This window comes from Tripterygium wilfordii, chromosome 23, assembly GCF_013401445.1.
Source record: "Tripterygium wilfordii isolate XIE 37 chromosome 23, ASM1340144v1, whole genome shotgun sequence".
Lineage (NCBI taxonomy): Eukaryota > Viridiplantae > Streptophyta > Magnoliopsida > Celastrales > Celastraceae > Tripterygium > Tripterygium wilfordii.
Window position 1 is genome coordinate 12141416 of NC_052254.1, and position 13819 is coordinate 12155234.

General features: G+C 38.3%; 3 protein-coding genes across 4 annotated transcripts; 1 reads left to right on the plus strand and 2 right to left on the minus strand.

Moving 5' to 3' along the window:
* Window positions 1-65: 65 nt before the first annotated feature.
* Window positions 66-1605, minus strand: LOC119993857 (probable CCR4-associated factor 1 homolog 6). Its single transcript, XM_038841148.1, has 2 exons — window positions 1393-1605; window positions 66-1273 (listed from the first exon to the last, which is right to left on the minus strand). The coding sequence occupies exon 2, from the start codon at window positions 1124-1126 to the stop codon at window positions 290-292; it is 837 nt and encodes a 278-aa protein (XP_038697076.1). The 5' UTR covers window positions 1127-1273; window positions 1393-1605; the 3' UTR covers window positions 66-289.
* A 2988-nt stretch (window positions 1606-4593) lies between these two features.
* LOC119992401 (U-box domain-containing protein 15-like) lies at window positions 4594-8087 on the plus strand. Of its 2 annotated transcripts, XR_005466373.1 has the most exons (3): window positions 4594-5411; window positions 5961-6940; window positions 7847-8087. XR_005466373.1 is itself a non-coding variant. In XM_038839066.1 (2 exons), exons 1-2 carry the CDS (start codon window positions 4786-4788, stop codon window positions 6886-6888), a joined length of 1554 nt encoding a protein of 517 aa, XP_038694994.1. In that variant the 5' UTR covers window positions 4595-4785; the 3' UTR covers window positions 6889-7105. The 2 variants fall into 2 exon arrangements, 1 of the variants encoding a protein (XP_038694994.1); XM_038839066.1 differs by lacking the exon at window positions 7847-8087 and having other exon boundaries at window positions 4595-5411; window positions 5961-7105.
* Window positions 8088-9614: 1527 nt separating this feature from the next.
* On the minus strand, window positions 9615-12237 carry LOC119992846 (stromal cell-derived factor 2-like protein). Its single transcript, XM_038839634.1, has 6 exons — window positions 11796-12237; window positions 11570-11710; window positions 10989-11129; window positions 10809-10858; window positions 10595-10724; window positions 9615-10085 (listed from the first exon to the last, which is right to left on the minus strand). The coding sequence occupies exons 1-6, from the start codon at window positions 11901-11903 to the stop codon at window positions 10002-10004; spliced, it is 654 nt and encodes a 217-aa protein (XP_038695562.1). The 5' UTR covers window positions 11904-12237; the 3' UTR covers window positions 9615-10001.
* Window positions 12238-13819: the final 1582 nt, after the last annotated feature.

Consider the following 13819-nt stretch of genomic DNA (forward strand, 5'->3'; position numbering starts at 1 on the left):
CGACAGTAATGTGATCGTCCAATAAGGGTATTACTGCTAAATAATGGATTCAAAATGAAGTCATGACCGAACGTCCAAGCAAATGCAGAGACTATTATTGAAGCACTAACTGCATATAATTTACAGGAAGCTCAAACTATAAAACCAGTCAAGGTTGAAGGTTACAATTCATGTGCACAAAGGTCATTGCTAAAACAACAATCACTTTTCTTCCAAAGCATACAAAGGGAACTGAAAATTTCACACTGTAGTAGTCTACATGTACTAATCAAACCTTTTCTTTCTCCAGTTATTCCTTAAAATTAGTACTCTTTTCATTGTCAACACCAAGACCATACAAAACACCAGCATACTTCTCAGTCGAGCCATTGAAGAAGTTATCTCTCAGCTTCCTAAATGTGCACGCCGTGAGCAAACTATCGGAGCCTGCCTGATGACATACACCAACCCTTTCCACCTCCAACAACTCCGCGAGCTTGTTTAGCCCACCATGAAGACTGTTGCAGAACTTCATCATATGCTTGATGTCATAAATCATTGGGAAATAAATGTTGATCAAATCAAAGAATCCTGCCTGTGAGTCAGGCAAACTCCGGCAGGTCAACAGCTTAAGCAAGTACCCGAAATCATAAGCACTGTGAAAAGTAACCCAGTGAACATCATCATTCAAGACAATCCCTGAAGACATCAAGAGCTCGCCAAAGCGCTTCACGTCAATCCCCTTCTCGCTATTTTTCTTAAAATCAATACCACACTGGCGTAACAATTCAATTGAATCATTAGCAAATATATCTTCGCTCACATTAAATTCGCGAAAATTGAACTGCCAAATGCAACACTTATCAGTTCCGCAAGTGGGTAAATTCCCATTCTCATCCGAAAATGTGAGACCCAACTGGATCAACTTCAACATATCCACGTTGTCTTTCAAAGTCTGGTAGTTGCAGTCATTGATGTTCTTGAAAGGTCCCAGTGGCCGTAGAACCACCCCAGGAAACTCAGTGTCCATAGCCACATAGTGAAAACGATCAACGATATCTCGAAGCAAAGCAAACTCCTCCTCGAGATTATCGTCCCAGACTTCTCGAATATGGACAGGAAGGTCGCCCTTGGGTACAATCGACATTTCCCCCGCACCAATCCAGAACAAACAATTTCACAACCCACTAACGCAAACCCCCGATCAGCAAACCGAGCATTTAACAACTCCGAAAACCAAAATCCCACAAAACCATTCTTCTTCGACGCAATCGTTGGTGCTCCTTCAACAGATCTAATAAAAACCCAGTAGAAAAGAACACGTAAAGAAAAGATTCTTGAAGTCGAAATCCTTTAAAAAAAAACATAGAAATTAAACGAACTGCGAAGTTTCTTGAATACAAGATATCTAACCTTGGATTCCAATAAATCGAGACTTGAGGGAGCAGATCTTGAACTTAAGAAAAGTGGTTTCCGGTCTCTCGAAGAGAGAAATGGAGGTCAACGAACCGCAGAGAGACGAAAGGGAGAGAGAATCAGAGATGGAAAAAGAAAAGAGAGAACAAGGTTTGAGATTGAAGCCCTCCTGCCCGAGGGAAGTTGGCTTTGGGCCTTGGCTTCCTACAAGTAAAGCGAGACAGTGACGATGATTAAAAAATCTATTGGAACCGGTCAAAAACGGGAGCGTTTAACATGTACACGCAACCTCACTAAAACGACACAGTTTGATACAGTCAACTATTTTTTATTTTACAAAATAATTTTTTTTTTCATGTCATAACTTTTGTTTTTTTTATTAAAAGGAAGTGGATGAGGATATTCAAACTCGAGACCTATGAAATATCACATGCATGAGTATTCTGTGCTACTAATGTTTCTCTATTTTAAGAATATGGAATTCTCAAAGCAATTAAATTTGTCATTACTCAAACTTATCTTGTCTCTTATATAAAATAATTTTATAACATCAAGAGATTATTATAGACATCTATATTCAATGTCACAAAATCACTGTAACTCAATGTAAAATAATGCTTATAGACATCTATGTTATTTTTAGTTTTGGTTTTAAAAAGATAACCACTGTTATTTTTAATTTTGGTTTTCAAGACATAGTCCGTGCTCTTGATTCAAATAGTCAGTGCCCTTGATTACGTATCATACTAAACATGATTAGTTATATTTCTATACAATGATCAATCACAATCTGTCTTGCTCCCATTAACTCAATCAACTGTTTTGCTCTACATTTATTTTCCATCGTATTCAAATTGTGTGTTTGTCTTATCAATAATTGTGTTGTTATGTTAGCCACTGACCACTGTGAGAAAGCATGATGGGGAATTGTATAATTGGAAGAGCCTATTTTGACCATTTGCTCCCCACACATATTATTACACATTAAACCTGGAATATATTTTACGAATTTTTTTAAAAAAAATCATGGAATACATGATTTATTAAAACTAGACACCTTTTTGAATTTTCTATTTTTGCAGGCTAAACCGGGCCTAAAATTATGGGCCTAATGTTGGGTCAATCGATCCTTGAGCCCTTTTTTTTTTCTCTAATGGACAAGTGGGACGCGAAAAGCCAGTTTATTCCGGCCCGACACATGGGATATGAGTATATCACGTTGTCACGTTGAGGTGGAGTTTTGGGAACAATTTTTTAAAACGGGACGACATTTGGATATCCGCTATAAATTTTAATTTAGACCGTCAGACTCGCATGCAAACTCAAACTCAAACTGTTAGATTTGCTATATAGAAGTTTCTCACTTAATGATATGGTAAGTTGGGTCAAAGCCTAACGCATTCCCACAAGAGTATTTCTTCCAGTAGGAATCGATTTCAATACCTCTTAAGTCCATAAAGTTTGGCCCATATAGATTAAAAACACTAAATTATCATCCAATTGGTTGAATTTTTTGAACGCATTCTATGGTAATATGAATATATGATACGAATAATATTTTGCTTTGGGTTGTCCAATTCCCATATTCTCTGGTAATATGAATTTTTTTGAACGCATTTTGTTGTAATATGAATATATGATACGAATAATCTCTTGCTTTGGGTTGTTTGATTTTCGTGAATACATCAGGTCCGCATAACTTTGTCTTTTTAGGAGGTCATCAATCCTAATAATACTCTCACAAAAATACGTTTAACTACGAAATTACTATGATATGTTGTCCACTAGAAAAATGGGTTGTTAATGGTTGAAAACTGAAATTATGTATATATAAACAACTCAATCCTCAATAAAAAGAGATTCATTCGTGCAAAGTATCATTGTGGGCCTTGGCCCTCTAGACGTTTTTTTTAAAAAAAAATTATTTAAAAAGTGTTATAGTGGTTTGGTAATAAGCAATAGTCCAGCACTCAAGCCATTATTGTTTCTCGTGCGTCCATCCACCGACTATTCTACATCGTACTCTCTTTTCTACCGCATTATGAATTATGATACGCCCGTCAATCAACATCGTCAATAGTAGTGCTTGGCCCACGCGAAGCTTCTTTTGATTATCAAAGGATTGGCTGGACGGCATAGATGAGAGGACGATTGTGAGGTGTCTGTGTACTCACATGCACACATACCCGTGCCAAAAAAGAAAGACAACAGAGAAGAAGGGCCATGGCTTCTTTAACAAGCCTTGAACCCGTAGTAATTGTTGAAGGCTGTGTTTGGTAAAACCGAATGAAACTTCCGGATGTCATTTTATTACTATAAAAATGTTTGTTGACATTCTTTTAGGATTTTATAAAATAAACTTTTGATTTAGATTGTCTTACAAAAGTTTAAAATTCTTCGATGTCAAGCTTTGATAATACCAAAATCACCTCTCCATTAGAATCTTGACATGTGGCATGCAAAGGCTGATTCATGCCAAGGCATGAAAACCTCCTTAACCACCGAAACAAGGTCGTAGAACTTAGGACATAAATCGAGTAATAGGAATCCGAAGAATCTAAAGAGGGCATGATATCCGTGGAGAGAGCATCTTGATTCTTGACATAACTAAGGCGCTCCCCTTGGTGTAATACCAAGCATAGTTCCTCGGACGTTCGTAGAGACCAAATCCTATAGGGTGTAGGGAAACCAAGAGTTCAAAATGAGACCGACTCCACATAGTAAAGGAATCAGGATATAATTTTCCTTCTTTTAAATCTGCATAAGATCGGTGAAATGAGATCTACTCCTACCAAAACTAAAATCACCTAACTCATATAAAATGATACCATGCTATAAGTAAACGATCCAAAATTTACACTCCTGCGTTATATTAGCTATTTGAGATAGAGAGCTATAAGCACTCCCGTTTGATAGTTATTAACTTAAACGTCGGAGAGGTCCTCTAAGCATACACTCGGGATCCCCATAGCTTACGTGTTCTTTTGTGCAGCTCACCTTCGTCAGCATAGGGAATAATTTATGACATTAGTTCTACCATCCTATACGTCATCAAAACCGAAGTCAATTTTGAACGTCATAAAGCTTAAAGAGTAATTAGTCATTTAGATCATAGTAAATAGTAATATCTAAATCTGCATGGATACATTTTTTTGTCTTTTAGTTATTTTGTTTTCTGATTTTCTCTGCTCCCAAACATACCCCAAGACGTCACTTCCTTTTCACTCTGTAGTCCTCTTCGCTTCTCTCGCTCTCAGCTAATAGAAATCTCGACACTCTCTCTCTCTCTCTACTGACGCTGCCTCTGCTTAGGTTACTCTCTATTTCGAACTTCCCGAGTGTTAGCTTCATCTGTAATGTAGTTCGCCAAATGATCTGATCAGAGCTACAATGGCAAAGTGTCACCGGAACGTTGTCGGATCCCTAGTTCTAGACCGCCGAGCTGCTACTTCGTCTGCTGGAAGCGGTCATTTCAGGATATGGACTGTTTTCTCTGGTTCTACATTCCGCCGAAAAATCTTCGACGCTGTCAGTTGCGGCGGCTCGTCCCGTTTTCGCCACCACCTGGAAGAAGATAGTGATGCGGTTTCTACATCCACGGCCACTACAACCACCACTACTACCACTGCCGATGTTTGCAGTGGTAGCGACGAGAGAAAGTCAGGGAAGCAAGGTGAAGAGGCGCCGGTTCATACGAAGTTGAAAGTGAAATCGGAGAAGTTGTCGGATCTGCTGAGCTTGACTGAGGCGGAGAATGACATGGAGACGAGGATGAAAGAGGAGGCGTTAGAGGAGTTGAAGCGAGTGGTGAGGGAATTGCAGTGCGAAGAAGAGGCGAAGAGGAGAAGAGCTGCTAGCGATGTGAGGCTGCTCGCCAAGGATGATTCCGAGGCCAGAGTGATGCTTGCGATGCTCGGTGCGATCCCTCCTTTGGTTGGATTGCTCGATTTGGAAGATCTCGATGCACAGATCGCTTCACTCTATGCTCTGCTCAATCTCTGCATCGGCAATGATGCGTGAGTTTCCTTGTTTTTACTTTCGTATGTTAGTTTTTCCCCTTAGTTTTGCTTTCCTATCAATTATATTTTGTTCTTAGTTCGTAAAATGTCTCTGATTTTTTCGGGGTTTTTTTTTTGAGTGATAATGCTAATTAGGTCTAGTCATTGTCTGGAGCTGGTATATGTTAATGTGTGACTTTGAGAATAACTTCGAAGTGTTCTCCCTTTGATTCACATGTTTGATAATTAGATCTGTTGATATGTGGAGTCGTTTTCTGCCTTTTTTTGTAGTCTGATCCATCATTTACTGTTTTTTTGTCTTTTTAATATGACATCTGTATTCAAAATGTTATCTGTTGTATGGAAACCATGATTCTGAACTCCAAACAGTTCTTATCCTAACTCGATTAGATTGAAGTTTTACTTAAATGCAACTTTTTTTTTTCTCTTTTGGTATTCACTTTTAATACTCCTTTTGGAAGTATTTTGCCACAATTTTGTTTCCTGAAAGTAGAATGGTTACCTGAAATTGAAACTGGAGGTATTCTCTTTTACTCCCTTTTGCAGAAACAAAGCGGCCATTGTCCAAGCTGGGGCTGTTCACAAGATTCTAAAGATAATTGAGTCTCCAAATGCTCCAAATCCAGCACTATCAGAGGCAATAGTGGCAAATTTTCTAGGCTTGAGTGCATTGGACTCAAATAAACCGGTTATTGGTTCTTCAGGTGCAATCCCTTTCTTGGTAAAAACTCTCAAGAATTTAAACAGCCATTGTAGCCCACAAGCAAAACAAGATGCTCTTCTGGCTCTATATAATCTTTCCATATCCTCATCAAACATCTCCTTCATCATAGAGACTGATTTGATAGCCTTTATCATTAATACATTGGGGGACATGGAAGTGAGTGAAAGAATGCTTTCGATTTTGAGCAATGTAGTATCAGCCGGGGAAGGTCGAAAAGCAATTAGTAATACGCCAGATGCATTCCCTATTTTGGTTGACGTCTTGAATTGGACAGACTCGCCAGGATGCCAGGAGAAGGCATCATACATTTTTATGGTGATGGCGCACAAATCCTATGGAGATAAGCATGCCATGATTGAGGCGGGAATTGCATCATCGTTGCTCGAATTAACACTTTTGGGTAGTACATTGGCACAGAATAGGGCATCAAGAATCCTGGAATGCTTGAGAGTGGATAAAGGAAAGCAAGTTTCGGAGAATTATGGTGGTAATGTGGGTGCAGTCTTTTCCGCCCCTATTTGTGGTTCTTCGTCATCTTCTATGAATCCAACTCAAGGTTCAAATGAAAGTTTGGAAGAGGATGAAAGTATGAGTGAAGAGAAGAAGGCAGTGAAGCATTTAGTCCAACAGAGCCTGCAGAACACTATGAGGAGAATTGTGAAGAGGGCCAATTTGCCACAAGATTTCGTTCCATCTGAACATTTTAAGTCCCTCGCAGCCAGTTCTACATCAAAAAGCTTACCATTTTGACAAGATTGGACTATTTGGTGCTTGCATGGACTTTGAAGAGTCAGAATGTGAAGTTAGTCTCCCTTTAATTAAGCTACCGCTCTTTGGGTTTTTTTTTGGGTAACATCTCTGGTGTATGAATTAGCTATCTGTCAAAGTTTATATAACTGTCATATAAAGCCTAGTAGTGCATTTTGTTTGACTAATTCTTCTATCTGGTTAGCTTTTTTTCAGACGAGTCTTAGATTGCATCTTTTGAGAAGTACTCCTGGTTTCAATGTTGAATCTTAATGCACCACCGCCACACACAAGAAAGCTTATAGTTATAGACTTTTTCACTTCACATTAGGCAATAGTACAAACAACCAGTGGAATGGTGCTAACATTTTTCTCTGAAATTCTTTCTCTAGGTGGTATGCCGTTTAAGTTGCAAAAATCTGAGTGTCATAATTTTGTTATTGGCTATCCCTGTAAATATAGCGGGGGTTCGTTTTCAACGCTTATATAGTACACTTTTATCTGTCTCTCAGGGTCGTATTCTTTATTATTTGGAACAGGTGTCAGGGTTTTTTTTCTGCATAGAAACAAAATCACTGTTTACTGCTATTAATTTTTCCATGTGGGGATCTTTCCTTTTCTTACTATTTAATTAGAAGTATGAAAATTTCATCAGGAATCTTTTGACTTACAGACTTGGAGTTGAATTATTATTATCACTTTGTTTTGGAACATTTGGCCAGCAGTAGAGTTATACTGGTGGAACCTAAAGGTCATTCAATTTATAGAAAGAGTTTCTCCATATGTTATGTCGGTTAAGATCTACGTACGTTTTGCAAGTTCTTGACCCTGTTCACTGCGGAATCCTTATGCACAGGAGTTGTCTATTTTTTAAAAAATGTCCTCATCACATTGGCAATTTGTATTAATTACCCATTGATAAATGGGTTGACTTTATTGACCTTATTATAACTGTTTACAGATGTAGAGATCGAAGAAGCCAAGCTGTTCCAGCTAAATTTGTGCTTGTGCCCACTTTCTGCCCATGAGCATGAGGTATGTACATATATATATTTCCAGCAATCTGAACAGAATGATTTTCTTTTGGACGTTTTGATATTATTCCTCATGATCCCTTGTTCTATGATGTCTATTTGTTCTGATTGCTGTAAATATCATTTTGTACAATGAGTGTGTTGTCCTCATTAAATTAGTTTTGTTCATTTCACTTATGCCATAGCCTGTAGCTTCATTGTCTTTCTTTTGCTGAAAACATCTAGTGGCATATATCATATGTACCCTAAACTCTATTTCCTGACAACTTGCGATTTTCTTAAATTTGTTTAGTAGTGTGTTGTAGGCTTGAAATAAGAATCAGAGAGTGGGGGTCAGTTGTCAGGAAACGTCAGTGCTATAGATTACACATCTTTTGTCGCTTGTGCTTTGTGGCCGGAGATGAGAGCCAGAGGGGCAGTCTCTTGGACGGCTCTAGCACACTAATTTCGTGACCTAAATTTATTAAATGCTGCAGAGGTGGGTGAATATAATACTAGCTTCTCCATCACCATATGGTCCATATGTTTCCAGGTAGTCCTTTTCTTTGACTTAGCAAGCTGGACTCCGGTAGAGATCATAGAAACTTTAACTACCAGCAGCTCTTCTGTTTATAAGTTTGTGGCCCCTTGTAGGATTATTGATTGTGCAGTTGCTTCAATGTATAATATTTAAGATCCCTGCAAGCATGGGTAAGCTTCGAATACTCGATTGGATGCAGGTATATGTGAAGATTGCAAGGAAAATGTTTGGTAGCTAGATAGTTTTGTCAATATTATAACAAACTAGTTTTGATTGGAAAGGTAAAGAATGCGGGAATGGAAGGTTCAATTCCCACGCCTCTCTAGCATGCCAGTTGGGCTGGCGGTCTGAGTTAGTAACCCAAGAAAGTAGCAATAATTGATGTCCTGAAGGAATGAATGGTGGGGCAAGTTTGCTTTTCGTCAAATCTTTTTTCGTGGATAGTGTGTTTGCCCCCCGGGGATCACGGGGAATTTTGCACAGGGAGGCTGTTTTTGTGGATCCAAGCTTGTCTCAATAGCTGGCATCAATTTCAACTTTTAGTCGGGATCCTGCCTCTCGTTGGAGGGTTTATTGGAAATTTACGTAACTGTAAATGACTGCGAGTTTCCTTGTCAGTAAAAAGAAAATTTACTGGAAATCTATAAATGATAACCAATAACCTTGGAAACCGGTTTCTAGCGACGTAAACATTGGAATCCTAAATCGGGTAAGTAGATATGATTAGAATTTGGACAAACGTCTCAAGAGCATAGTGCTCAACTTTTTTTTGCCTTAATTGGAGCTCGTGAATTGAGCCATTGAGACGATATCTTTACAGTTTTAGGTCCAACAATTTTGGCCCTCATCAGCCCAATGATTGAGTTTGTCAAAAAGAGGATCCAGACTAAGCCCACTTAAGAAATCATCAACTTTTCCATCCACAGCAAAATCCATCTCCTGGCTGGAGTTCTTATAGTGATCACATTTATTCAACCTTAACGAACTCGCCAAAGAAAAATCGAAAATGTTGCAGTCACTCAAATCATGTGCTCCATAATCAAACCCAAACAAACTGATCAATTAAGTTGTGGTTTTAATATTATTAAATATTTCAAAACCTATCTACCATTGGCAACAGAAGAACAATTATTTAGGGAAAAAAAAACATTCTCACACAAATCTGAACCACCTAATAAAGGTTAAAACCGAGCGCCCACTGCGGCGGCGGTGTGGGAAGCATACGATGCCAGCAGCCTTATCTCCATATGACCACTAGCTTGTTAAACCAAAAGGCCAAGAGTTCACCCTTACACAAAATAACTAGGCAAAAAGGAAGACATAAGACCATAATATGCGAGAGAAGGATGCATTTCTTTCGGCAATAAGGGCATAATACATCGCATAAGATAAACATCAATACAGAATAAGTTTTTGACTCTAGAACATGTATCTTCCTTCATCAAGGATGGCATCTACAGCTATTATAGAAACAGGCACAGGCACAACCGCACAAGCCCCCAAAATTTCAAAACCCAATTAACTGTTTCTTACAAGTTAATAATTCGTGGAAAAACTAACATCTACTTGCTTTCAGTAACAGGGAGGTAGACACCTTCTGCTGCCAACCAAATGTTATCAGCGCGCTTGTCTCGGAGACCACAAACCTACACAAGCACATAGATTGATCAATAATGGAGGACTGACATACTGAGGTTCTGGACTTTTGTAGAAACATACTAACAAAAGTTGTTTAAAGTTTTTGCCCTTTGACTCAAGGCCAGAGATCAAGTAGGTTGGAAGGAATTAGCTCTCAAGATTTATGTCACCCAAGTAATAAAAGCTTATGTTCTCATTGTATAATATGCTATAGACAGTGCATAATCAACAGCTTCTTAAATGATTTCAGTGTATGTAAAAAGAATTATCACATTTTTTAACGACTTATTCTCTCTTCTTAACAATTTGCTGTCAGGCTTCATGCTTAAATTTCTAATTTTAACTTCAGTCATTCACTGACGTTTATCATAGGACGACTAGAGGCAGGACACATCCATGATACAGATACTAGTGACTATAACAGCATAATCTAAAACTGCCTGAATATCTGGCATGAGTTTATAATACCATTCCTGTTTAAATTTTAAATTAAAGGTATCATAGCTCTGTAACTTACCTCTTGCTGTCCCCCAGCAATTCGAGTGTATTTCTTGTCATGACTATGAAGGTAGCCACCAGTGTCAACGTGTTGAAGTCGAATTCTTTGATCTTGCTTCCAAGTGTTCCCACTCCCTTCAATTACAAGCCTGAAAGAAGTAAAATCAAGTGTAAAGTAACACTTCAGCATAGAAGGATGCCATAACCCCAGTAGAACTTATTTGATATCTTACCTCCAGTGATCCCCAGTATCGGAATCATTATCACCTCCAAAGCAGCTAACCTATACCCAGGAAAGTGAAGCTTGCATGATTAAGCATGTGTGGTAAATCTAGTGATTTCCAATTCTAGCAGGTTCACAAACAATAATATGAACACCTATTCACTGCACCAAACTAATTGGTAGCACATACCTCTAAATTGCCTGATATTGGAGATGCATGCAAATGACTATGCAGCCATTTCCTAGTCCTCGTGTGCTGCAATCGGATAATGGCCCCGCTTTTGATGGCATCACCTTGTTTGGCTGACGAATCGAGTTCAGGCCCCACAATCTGAAAAGGAAAACCCAACTAGAATTCAAACTAAAGCAGATAAAAAATCAACTAAACTTGAGAAGTATGAGAAGAGGTAAGTAACTAAGTATAAAGGCAAAATGTTAAAATGCCGATACTAACTACAGATTAAACTTCCTTGCAGCCATATCAAACATCTCCTAGAGCATGCAGAGAAACCTTCAGGACTCAAAGAGAACTATAAGTTTAAAGAGATAATCTGCCAAGCATAGAATAAACATAAACTAGCTGGACAAATAAAGTAAACTGATTGTTCTAAAAGAAGCATTCCCTGGATAAAACAACTCTATAGAGGTTTCAAGCAACATACGGACTTCAACACAAAGTATATTTTAATGAATGCAACAATGAGGGCTAAGCCTTTCCCTACAACGCCGAGAAATTCACGATCGATAAAGGAGAAAGGGAGGGAGGAGTACCCAGTAACTATTAGAATCATCAACATTGGGAAAGCCCGTAACAGATTGCTGCCCACTGCCAGACCCATACGGTACTTCGTGAGAATGCAGTCTAACTTTGGTCCTCTCGTGCATCAGCTTAAGCACCGTCCCGTAGGTAATCTGAATCACAAAATATACATATATAACAAAAAACTTCGAAAAACAATAAAAATCACACAAACAACGGTTGATACGCAAATCAAACCTCAACACCTTCGGCAGATGAAGCTGCGGATGCGGAGGAGAAGGAGCCGTTATCGACATCGAGGTTGAAGAAGAGAAAGAAAGCGAGGGCGAAAAAGCTAATAGCCATTACAGATAGTAATCCGATAAACCAGTTCTGCTTCCAGAAAAGGAAACCCCTCGACTCCCCGTACACGATCTTAGTCGGAGCAGAAGATGAAGCCGGAGAGGAGGAAGGTTTCGATTTTCTCCGATGGATCGAATCCGCTCCAGAAGAAGCCACGATTAGAAACTCTCAAATCTCAACATCCACAAATAGAAAGGGAGATGAACTATCGATTCTTCTCTCCTTTCGTTCGTGGGGTTGCAATGGATCTGTAAATCTGGTACTGTTTTCGGGTCGAGAGAGAAAAAGAGAGGGAAACGAAACTTGGAACCTCCGAGGACAAGGCGATGACATAGCAATACCCAATCGAAGGTTTACACGTGGAAGAATGGTCGAAGTGGAAAGATTTCATTGGAGAAGAATTATGGTTTGACGAAGACTGACCTCCTCATCAAGCTTAGGAAGTCGGCTGGACTGGACTGGACTGTACTGAGGAACTATGACTAAGGTAGTGGGGTAGTCCACAGCTTGGCCCATATCAAATTTGGGCCTGCAAATATGCATGGTTCGCACTTCGCAATACACGTACGTGTATTCCTAGAGTGGGAGCCACCGGATTGGCACACATGGCACTTTCTCAGCCACCAAACAAGACCGAGACCGTTGCATCGCATGTATTCTCTTTCCTCGTGGCCAGGGCTGTACAAAAATTACAAATATAATCGAATCCATTTATTCGTAATTTCCAAAAAAAATTACATATTTATTTAAAAAACCGATCGAGCGATTAAAATCATGTTAAAAAATCAAAAAAAAAAAAACGACTCTAACCAATTGTTTTCACCCCTACTTGTGTCACACAAAAAAGTCCACCCAAATGATCACACTTTCTCTTTGCACCCTCCAAAATAAAACGGAATCTGGGGAGATCCTCCGATGGATGCGGCATTTGAGGATAAACAAATTTTAAAAAATCATAAATATGTAGTATTTAACATAACGAATCTAACCGTATTTTTTTATTCGAAGACAAAAATTGAATTCAACATGAAAATGCATGATAATTTTAGATCATCAAATATAAGCTCAAACTATTCGATTTTTCGTTCACGCTAAATTCAATTTTTATTTGGAACTAAAAAAATATACATTTGATTCGTCATATTAAATACAACATATTTATGATTTTTTTTTGGTTGACCAGTGCTAAGTGCCCCGGTCCTAGCCCAATCCCCAAGTAAAACGTAAAGGATTCGGACAATGCAACAATAGTCAAAAGACCAAAAGATAATAAAATTTCAGAAAGAATGGCATCAACTGAAGTGTTTGCAGGGATCAAAGACTGAGAAAATGAAAGTATTCAAGAACTATTTCAGATGGTGAGTGGAAGAAATCATGTGGCTTTCGGCTTTCCTTTTGGGATGGCTGATAGAGGCATTTCATTGAATTGTTGTTGTCTGTACATTAAACTATTGAAGTCATTTTCACAATTTTTCTATGAGAAATGGTATAATTGTTTGGAATATTCAGCTAAATGGCATAAGGATCCGTCTGTGACTTCAGTTGATGAAAACAATTGTCATTAATTTTGCTGTCAAAGTAAGCTACCTTATAAGTTGTGAAAAATAAGCTAATTTATAATATGTAAAATAAACTGTTAGGTGTTTGACGAAACTTATAACATAAATTATCTTATATGCTCTAAAAAATTACATTTAAGTATAATTTAAATGATAAAATAAAAAAGTTTATAGTATTATATATAATGTCATCTTAATAAAAAAGAGTACAAATTTTGGAAAAAAGAGTAAACACAAGCATTAAAATAAACTTCAATTTGAAACTTATTTTTTTGGAGCTTATAAACTAGCTTATGTTGGGTGTTTGGTAGAGCTTGTTTTGAAGCTTATAAGCTCCAACATAAGCTCTACCAAACAAAC

What these genes read in the sequence shown, in the direction of transcription:
- LOC119993857 (XM_038841148.1), bottom strand. Translation starts at nt 1,126, where the DNA reads ATGTCGATTGTACCCAAGGGCGACCTTCCTGTCCATATTCGAGAAGTC.
- LOC119992846 (XM_038839634.1), bottom strand. Translation starts at nt 11,903, where the DNA reads ATGGCTATTAGCTTTTTCGCCCTCGCTTTCTTTCTCTTCTTCAACCTC. An exon ending in CATCTGCCGAAGGTGTTGAG is followed by an intron (nt 11,711 to 11,795) that starts GTTTGATTTGCG and finishes TTTGTGATTCAG; the next exon opens with ATTACCTACGGGACGGTGCT. An exon ending in ATGATTCTAATAGTTACTGG is followed by an intron (nt 11,130 to 11,569) that starts GTACTCCTCCCT and finishes TTTCCTTTTCAG; the next exon opens with ATTGTGGGGCCTGAACTCGA.
- LOC119992401 (XM_038839066.1), top strand. Translation starts at nt 4,786, where the DNA reads ATGGCAAAGTGTCACCGGAACGTTGTCGGATCCCTAGTTCTAGACCGC. An exon ending in CTCTGCATCGGCAATGATGC is followed by an intron (nt 5,412 to 5,960) that starts GTGAGTTTCCTT and finishes TCCCTTTTGCAG; the next exon opens with AAACAAAGCGGCCATTGTCC.